General features: G+C 44.9%; 1 protein-coding gene across 4 annotated transcripts; it reads right to left on the bottom strand.

The window, feature by feature from the left end:
- Window positions 1-2,700: 2,700 nt before the first annotated feature.
- AHSP (alpha hemoglobin stabilizing protein) lies at window positions 2,701-9,772 on the bottom strand. Of its 4 annotated transcripts, none has more exons than XM_027126293.1 (3): window positions 9,652-9,772; window positions 3,320-3,397; window positions 2,701-3,072 (listed from the first exon to the last, which is right to left on the bottom strand). In XM_027126293.1, the coding sequence occupies exons 2-3, from the start codon at window positions 3,391-3,393 to the stop codon at window positions 2,868-2,870; spliced, it is 279 nt and encodes a 92-aa protein (XP_026982094.1). In that variant the 5' UTR covers window positions 3,394-3,397; window positions 9,652-9,772; the 3' UTR covers window positions 2,701-2,867. The 4 variants fall into 4 exon arrangements, with proteins under 4 accessions (XP_026982094.1, XP_026982092.1, XP_026982093.1 ...); XM_027126291.1 differs by lacking the exon at window positions 9,652-9,772 and adding an exon at window positions 3,602-3,667; XM_027126292.1 differs by lacking the exon at window positions 9,652-9,772 and adding an exon at window positions 3,606-3,662.
- Between the last annotated feature and the right edge of the window lie 7 nt (window positions 9,773-9,779).

The following is a 9,779-nucleotide window of genomic DNA, read 5'->3' on the forward strand; positions in this document are numbered from 1 at the left end:
GTTAAGGGTCAGAATATAAGTCAGACATGAGGGTCAGAGTCAGGTTTAGGAGCAGGGTACTTATGTGTATCAGGGTCAAAGTCAACTTCAGAGTCAGTGTCTAGGACAGGATATGTCTGTCAGTCAGGGTCAGAGTAGAAGTCAGAATCGGGGTCAGGGTGAAAAGTAGGGTCAGATAAAGTTCAGGGTCTAGTTCAGCATCAGGATCAGTGTGAGAGAATGAGAGATAATGTCAGTGTGAAGGTCAGGGACAGTGGGAGGGTAAGGGTGTTTGTCATGGTCAGAATCAAGGTCAAGTGAGAGCGGATAAGCGTCAGAGTCAGGGTGAGATTAAAGGTGAGGTTCAAGTTCACAACTCTAGGGGCAGAGTCAATGTCAGGGTGAGGATAAGGGCAGGGTTATGGCTGTAATATTTCACCTTTTGTTTACAATCTTATTTCTAGTATTAATTCAAGTACTGCTGTCAAAGTAAAAGGAGCATTATTCTTCCTGCTGATTCTGGTTAATTTTTCTGTGGGAACAGTAATGGATTTGGGGTACTCACTGGCCCAGTAATTTTAATTGTATTATTATGGACCATCAGATCCAGATAATTCATGCCACTAACTCTGAAAAATCAAAATATTCCACATTTTACTTCTTTGTAGATTTACTGCCAGATGCTTGGATGGTAGGAATTCAAGAACATGCAGTGCAATTTAACAGATTTCTGGCCTAAAAAATGTTTTGCAACTTCTCAATTTCATACAGTTAATGAAATAGTCGGAATGGAATTTAGACGTTGAGAAACGGTTGGCTTACAGCTTCAAGGCTAGATAGTTCCAAATTTATAGAAAGTTTACCTTCATTAATGGAGCCAAAATGGCTTCTTCTTCTTCTCTTCTTTTTTTTTTTTTTTAAGAGAAAAGATACTAAATTATTTCTCGGTCTAATCTCTTTAAGCACTCAGTGTGTTTTCACAGTGCAAGGGGAGGAACTGTTCTCAGCCAACAATTTACCAGTGATTCCGACACACACAAAGCAACTCCAAATCACCATGCTTTATACTTACTTTTAATTGCTGCATTGCAAAAGAAAAGGAAGGTGTAAATGAGGACAAGTGAGTTTACAGGGACTCCATCTTTGCCTTTAAATTAATCTTTGCTTTTGGGGGCAGCAGGGGATAAAAAAGACAGGAGAGGGAGACGCAAGAGGGAAGAGATATGGGAACATATGTATATGTATAACTGATTCACTTTGTTATAAAGCAGAAACTAACACACACACACACACACACACAAAAATCATTGAAAAAAAAAAGACCGGAAAGAAGTGGCTTCTGACCATACTTTTCAGCTATGCTTCCAACAGCAATGGGGTTAATCTAATATTTTTTTCATGTGGTACCTCTGTCTCTCTCTCTACCCACGCGCAGCAGTACGGGTCTTTTTGCACAGGTGACGCTGTTGACTACTATCCCCCGCCTGAGCAGGCCCTGGGTCCCCGTTAACTGAGGGCTGAGACTTTCTGATGGGCGCAGTGGGAAAGCCTTGGCCTCAGCCTGGGCCACCAGTCACACCGTAGAGGTGCTCGCTACCTAGTTACCTGGAGGCCGCTACTCTCTTGCAAGGTCTGGGGCCTCCACATACCCCAAGTTTGAAAGGATGGCTGGGGTTACCTAGCTCATTCCCTTTGGACCTTGAACTGGACTACAGAGGCCCCAAAACCCAGAAGTTGGAGGTGGGAGTGCACAGATCCGAAATGAAGCCTCGCTGTAGGTTGGAATGAGAAAACACCCCTTCTCTATCCTCTCTCCAACGCGGTAGACAGAGTCACCAGGAGAACTCCCCATTCCCTCCCCCGGCGCACGCCGAGCACAGCATCTGATTGGTGCGCCCTGTCCCCGAGCCCCGCCCCTCCTGCCCCGCGTCCCTCCCTCCGCGCCCCAAGGTTTTAGGTAAGGGTCTTCTAGACAGCGGACCCTTCCTCATTCCCCCTAATACTTTCACTTCACTTTTTAAAAGCTCGAGAGCCTGGACCGGCCCTTGTTCCACCCTAAAGCCCTAAAATAAGGAGGCCTAGGGTCTGGAGGTCGTAGTGAAAGGGGGTCTAGTCCGGGGAGTGACAGGAGAAAGTTGGGGCGGCAGGGACGGCTGGCAGGAATCTTCGTTTCCCAAGCCTGGGATCTGGGGCTGAGGGGTGATAGAGCCCAGGGTTTTCCCGTCTGAAAAATAAGGGGTGTGCTGACGAGTTCCCAAGACCCCTTCCAACTCTAAATGAAGCGGTACTCCCAGGAGGTGTTCTGTGGTCGTCTTTAGAGTTAGAAGAGCCTATAACGTTGTTCAAGCTGCGGCCGAGGGCAGGGGATTGGAAAATTGAGGCGAGAGGACTCTTGATTCCACCTAGTGAAGGATAAACAAGACTGGGAGATTTCAACAACTGTCTTCTAGACAGCATGTCACAGGGCCACAGTTTCTGGAGAGCCTCTATCTCCACCGTTTTGTCTACGAGCCCTTCCCCCGTCCCTCAGCACTTATTCTTTAGGCTCTGCCGGCTGGCCCCTCCTTCAGGCTATTTTAGTGCTGCCCAGGGGTTACTTAAGGCTGCAAACCTCTACTCTAAGGAATTAGATCTCCGAGATCATATCTAGGAAGCAGGGTGAGGGAAAAGGGACCAACTGTCTCCACGAGGCAGCGATGGAAACCAAAGAAGAGCCACAGAGCCAGGAAAACCACCAAAACCAGTACTGGTCTTTATTGAGGTGTCCGGGTGCAGTAACACCATGAAGGGGCAGAGCCTGAGGCCTTGAAGACACAGAGGCAGCATTTAAGGGTCTCAGACAAGCCTGGGTCTCCCGGCTAGGAGGAAGGCAGCCTGCGATCGGGCGCTCACAAGGACTTCAGGAAGTTCCTGTATTTGTCCAGGAAAGAGGCAGACAGAGTATTCAGCTCTTGCCGAAGCTCCTGCACAGCATTGTCCTGCTCTTGCTGCTCCCCCACCATCTGCTTCCTATAATAGCTGATGTAGAAGTTCACCCAGTCATTCACCACAGTCACCATGTCTTCTTCAGGGACAACAGGAGCAGAGAAGACCGGGGGGGGGGGGGGGGATTGGGATAGGGGAGGTCAGGATTTGGCAAGGGAGACCACGCTCGGCCATGTGATTCAGGGATAACCACAAACTCTGACATCCTCTTTTCTCTGATTTGTATTACCTGTCTCTAGTTGTTTCCATCAACTCAACCATTACCCTCCCAGCTCCAAATTATTCTCCCTTCTCTGTCCTCGCCCACCTCCCAACGCTCCAGGCCTGTCCTCTGAAACAGAGCATCAGACTTACCTGCTGATTTAGCAGAATGTTAAATTCCTTCATTCCTGTAGCAATGAGATCCTTATTGGTTTGAAGAAGGGCCATCTGCCTGGTTAGAGAAAGAGATGGAATTTAAGTATCTTTTTCTCCCAGGGTATTTCCCCCAATCTCCTCACTCCCCTTAAGCATCCCTGGGGCCCTGCAGGGTCACCTCCCCTCCACCACATTTCAAACCCTGCCCTGCTCTGAGATCACATTTCCCCCCAGGTTGGCTCACTGTCAGGTCCAACAGTGCTATGTATAGACGTCTCACCCACACTTTTCAGGGTCTGGATGTCCCTCTGTACCAAGCTAGATGTAGACAAGGAGTCCAGTGTCAGCCAAAGAGGGAAACGCCCTGCATTTAGGTCCTGAGGGAGGGTGATAGGTCAACCAGGGGAGGGGAAGGAGGGAGAGGCTTCCCTGAAATTAGAAAGATAGCAAAGCCAAGAGAACAGATAAGCGGGGAGACCCAGAAAACCAAACCAGGGATAGAGCCATGCCCTCTCCCCCACATCCCAGGATCCAGGCTCAAAACGCTAACGAAACTAACAGTAACTGTTAGATGCCCTGTTACGAGAAAGGCACTTTTAAAATCATCCTAACAAGTGGTGGCAATTATTCTCCCAATTCATAGGTGATATATTAATAGCAGCTAACATTACAGTCATCATTTGTGCCAGGCACTGTTTCAAGCAAGTATTAAGGTATTTATTCTTGGGAGTTCCCTGGTGGCCTAGTGGTTAGGATTCAGGGCTTTCACTGCCATGACCTGGGTTCAATCCCTGGTCAGGAAACTGAGATCCTACAAGCCACATGGCGTGGCCAAAAAATAATAATAATAATAAGTATTTATTCTTATGAAAACTCTTGTTAGGCAAATTCCAATAACTGTCATATTTTGCAGATGAGCCTTCTGTAAGATGGGGAGGACTGGACTCTACTAGGCTGAGTTCCACAGGAATGGAGACACACGTGTCTTATTCTCTAACATATCATCGGGTACTTCACAAAGCAAAACTACTTCTTTTCTTTTTTTAAAATATTTTCCTAATGTTTCCCATTTTTAATAGATTTTTTCAAATTTCAAAATCACCATATAATCACTGAAATAAGTGAAACATTATAAAAATTCACACTGATAAGTGGATCATTTTTGCTCCCTCCCCCGACAAAGTAACCAGCATTCAAGATGTGTGTATTTCCTGTCCCATCTTCCTCCATTCAAAAACCAGTTTTCATGGGCACCTATACACTCATGGCTTGTTGCTCTGCTTTTTTGTTTATAGCATTATCTTAATTAATACACAGCAAATGAACGTTCTTTTGGTGTACGACGTTTGGATTTTAATCCGTAGATTCATGTAACTACTACCACAATCAGGATACAGAACATTTCCATTGCCCCAAAACTCCTTTGTGCTACCCCTTTGTAGTCTCATCCCTAAATCCTGCCGACCACTGATCTGTTCCCCATCACTACAGTTCAGTGTTTTTGAGGATGTCTTATGATGGAGTCATACAACATCTAACCTTTGAGACTGGCTTCTTTCACTCAGAATAATGCCCTTAAGCTCCATCCAAGTCGTTCCAAGTAGCAGTGGGTTGTTCCTTTCCATTGCTAAGCATGCATCGTGTGGACGCACTACAGTTTGTTTATTCATTGACCCACTGGAGGACATCTGGATTGTTTGCAGTTATTGGCAAGTATGACTAGAGCTGCTATAAATATTTGTGCACAGATTTTTGTGTAAACGTGTTTTCATTTATTTACGGTAGAAAGTATGTGTTACCACTAGGAGAAATAATTGCAATACGACCTGACCATAAAAAAAATGTATACAGGGCTTCCCTGGTGGCACAGTGGTTGAGAATCTGCCTGCTAATGCAGGGGACACGGGTTCGAGCCCTGGTCTGGGAAGATCCTACATGCCGCGGAGCAACTAGGCCCGTGAGCCGCAGCTACTGAGCCTGCGTGTCTGGAGCCTGTGCTCCGCAACAAGAGAGGCCGCGCACCGCGATGAAGAGTGCCCCCCCCCCCGCCTGCCACAACTAGAGAAAAGCCCTCGCACAGAAATGAAGACCCAACACAGCCAAAAATAAAATAAATAAATAAATAATAATTTAAAAAGCCAAGCATTTGAAGCCCTTAAAAAAAAATGTATACAGAATTTAACATAAACTCTTGATAGTTCAATAATAAGACAGCCCAGTTTTTTTAAATGGCCAAAAGATTGGAACTGGCACTTCACAAAGAAGATATACGAATAGCCAATAAGCACATGAAGAGATGTTCAACATTATTATTCATCAGGAAAATGCAGATGAAAGCTATAATGTGATACCACTACATACCCACTACAGCTCCTGCAAGTTAAAAAGACTGATTAAGTGTTGGTAAGGATATAGGACAACTAGAAATCTCATACATTGCCAGTGGGAGGGTAAAATGAAATGTCTGAAAAAACAATTTGGCAAGTTCTCATAAAGTTCAACATACACTTACCACATGACCTGGCAATTCCACTCCTAGATGGAGTCCATACACGTCTACAAAAATACTTACATGCAAATGCAAATGTTCATAGCAGCTTTATTCATAATAACCCAAAACTGGAAACAACCCAAATGTCCAATAACCAGTGAGTGCATATACAAACTGTGGTATATTCATACAATGGAATACTACTCAGCAATAAAAAGAAACAGACTGGGCTTCCCTGATGGCGCAGTGGTTGAGAGTCCGCCTGCCGATGCAGGGGACACAGGTTCGTGCCCCAGTCCGGGAAGATCCCACATGCCGCGGAGCGGCTGGGCCCGTGAGCCATGGCCACGGAGCCTGCGCGTCCGGAGCCTGTGCTCCGCAATGGGAGAGGCCACAACGGTGAGAGGCCCGCGTACCACAAAAAAAAAAAAAAGAAAAAAGAAAAAAAAAGAAACAGACTAATGGTACTCATGACAACATGGAAGAATCTCAAAATCATTATGCTGAGCAAAAGAAGCTAAGCATGAAAGATCATATACAGTATAATTCCATTTCTATGACATTCTAGAAGAAGCAAAAATAATCTATAGTGACCAGAAAGCACATTAGGGGTCATCTGCGATCAGAATACAAGAGTGGACATTAAAATGCACAGGTGCCCAAGAGAACTTTTTTAGATAATGGCAATACATATCTTGACTATGACAAGCATTCTTATATACTGTTAGTAGGAGTGTAAATTGGTAAAGCTGTTTAGAGAGATAGTTTGACAATACTTGTTCAAATTAAAATACACATACCCTTCAGCCCAACAATTCTGCTTTGGACTCATTTTAAAGAAATATTCATATTCAGTGTACAGAAAGGCCTGTACAAGGAATTTATCATACCTATTTGTAATAATGAAAAAAGCAATGTGGGGAATCTTTATAGAAACGATGGCACATTCACACCATGGCATGACATGCAACTATTAAAATAAATGAGGTAGCTACACATGTGCCGATAGGAAAAGATCTCAAAGACGACGTTAAGTGAACTATAATTAGAGCAGGCTACCTCAGGCGGCGAGTATGGGAGAGGGAATTAAATGTAAAATGATATTTCTCTCTCTGTCTCTCTGTCTCTGTCTCTCTCTCTCTCTCTCATGGTAAATAATGTTTACTTCTGGGCATTGACTGGTATTTGTTGAAAAATGGAAAGAGGGATAAATGTCAAGGGAGAATTTGACCTTCTCCATCTATATTATTGTTTGAATTATTTTACAGTGAGAATGTATCCTTCCATTATTTTTATAATACTTAACAAGAATACAAAATAAAAAAGAAAGAAACAAGATGGTATAGTTCTGAAACGATTAGCCTCAAATTGGACACCTGCCTCAGGGCCTAGAAGAGTAGCAGCTTCTCACTAAATATCTGTTGAATGAATAGGAGAATGAATGCTTTTGCCATTTTTCATCTCTGTCACCTTGTTGAAGTCACTTCACACATGCAAACCCCAGTTTCTCTGTTTAAAGGAGGAATGAAATAATACCTATGAGGGTTATTGAGAAAATAAATTCATTCATTCCACAAATAGGTATTTGGTACCTGCCTTGTGCCAGGCCCTGGGAATGCATCAGTGCCAAAGACGAAGTTTCTCTTCTCTGGGAGCTTATGTTCTAGTTGGGGGAGTGAGAGGATGAACCGTAAGGGGTGAAGTCTGAAAGATGGAGCAGGGCCCAATCTACAGAGCTTCATGGGCCATGACAAGAAGTTCATGTTTTATTTTCAAATATGAAGGAAAGTCATTGAAGGGTTTGGAGGAGAATATTGCAATCCTCTTCCATAAAAGTAACAGGAAGCTGCTGAAAGGTTTTGAGCCGGGGAGTTTTAAGCTGTGTAGGGAGTAGACCATAAGCGGGTAGTTGTGGAAGTGGGGAGATCAGTGAGGATAAAGTCCAGGAGATGAGCAGCTTGGAGTGTTCTGCCCGGTGCTTACTATACTGCTGAATGCAGGCTGCCAAGAGGTCTCAGGGGGTAGGGGAAGAGGAAGCATCCCTCATCTCTTTGTCAAGCCACTGATCTGGACACTGGGGTTGCAAAGAATTGTATGAGTCCTTGTCAGGCACTTACAGTCCACTTGGGAAGACAGGACTTAGATACCTAATAAAAGCAAGTACAAACTGGCTCCAGAAAGCATATGCTAAGCATTAAATAAGTTCTACAGTGAACAAGGGTTGCCATGGTCTCTGAGCAGGGAGAGGTCAATGTGGACAAAGATGGTCAGTAAAGCCTAGAGGGTTGCTAAATAGTGTGACTCTATTTCTCAGTTTGCCCAGGATGGCTCCAGTCTGTTAGTCCAATGTGATTATTAACGGTGCCTCCTTTAAAAACACTCTCAAAAATCCTGATTTGGGGAATTCCCTGGCGGTCCAGTGGTTAGGACTTGGTGCTTTCACTGCCATGGCGCCGGGTTCAATTAATCCCCGGTCTGGGAACTAAGATCCCGCAAGTCGCGCCACGCAGCCAAAAAAAAAAAATCCTGGTTTGGACAATATGTCATAGAGTAGTGCTGGTCATGAGGGCCCTGTGGAGCAAAGGGCCTCACATTTGAATACTTGACATTAACTCCAAATAATGGTCAACACTTAAATAGCATGCACTAGGTACCAAACATAGTTTAAGAGCTTTACACATACGACTCATTTAATCCTCATCCCAACCCTATATGGTAGGTACTAGTATTATTCCCCTTGTACAGGTGAGGAAACTGAAGGACAGAGGGGTGAGAAACGTGCCCAAGGTCTCACAGATACTAAGTGACAGAACCTGCCCCCAAACTAAAGCCCTCTGGTGGAATTCATTCCTGGAGGTTAGTGTCAGTTCAATACACCCAGAGAAGCTAACATTTAAAATATTACACGTTTGTATCCCTTCAATTTTTCACTCTCACAGGAACCACACAAACAAGCAAAAAATCAAATGCCCTGGGTCTACCTCAGCCTCAGAGACTCTGTCTAGCTTTTAGGTAAGGTGAGGTGAGGTGGAAGAGCATTCCAGGCTGAGGTCCAAGAGAAAGATGATAGTTAGGGAGAATCAGAAGTTTCAAGCAGGGAATCAAACTGTGAGGGTCCAAGAATGCTGGGCTAAGGAACCAGGATATTTTATTTTGTGAAGAAAAGAGAATGCTTTTAGCAAATTTCTATTTTGAAGGCAGTACATCGCACTAGATGGGAAGGAGGAAGGGAGAGAAGAGAGGGAAAGAGAAAAAGAGGTGAGTTTGGAGGGAAACACTGTCTTTAGACTTCCCCCCAATTTCATAGACCCTCTCCCCCAATAAACACAGAAGAACTTCTTGCCTATTTCTCCTATTTGCTGACACTATTCACTACAATCCCTTGATTTCCTTGCTCCTCAAAAGTTCTTAGGATCCTTTCAGAAATAATACTCTCCCAGTCAGGAAAGGCTGAAGGGCTGAAAATTTCTAGTGGAGGGCCAGAGACGCCCAGAAGGAAAACAAAACCCCCCAAAAAACACAAACAAACAAAAAGGGAAGCTTTACAGGGCCTCAGGGATCATCTGGTCCAACTTCTCATCATGCATGCATTCATTCATAAATATTATCTCTTTTACGCACCTACTATGTGTTGGGTACCCGGGAAAGAATACGAGTAAAATACAGGCCCTGGCTTCACAGCAAGGAAGCCACCTGAGAACCAGAGAGGGACACTGAGCTGCCCAAAGCCACACAGCGAAAAATTCTGTGGCCGCACCGGGTCTCAACACGATTCCCTAGGGACGCCCTCTTCCCTTCTCCCCATAACTGTAAGTCGGGGGTCACAGCAAAACAGGTACCTTCAGGGCTTGGCGGGCCAAAAGGCTCCCGCGGCCCCAGACAAGATGCTACAAAGAACCAGGACCGGGACCAGCCCCGAGGGGTCGAGGCGGGGCCGGGAGGTTGGAAAGGAACCATCTGGTTCCTG

Source organism: Aethalodelphis obliquidens, unplaced genomic scaffold, assembly GCF_003676395.1.
Source record: "Aethalodelphis obliquidens isolate GAN/ISIS:26980383/991018 unplaced genomic scaffold, ASM367639v1 scaffold30, whole genome shotgun sequence".
Lineage (NCBI taxonomy): Eukaryota > Metazoa > Chordata > Mammalia > Artiodactyla > Delphinidae > Aethalodelphis > Aethalodelphis obliquidens.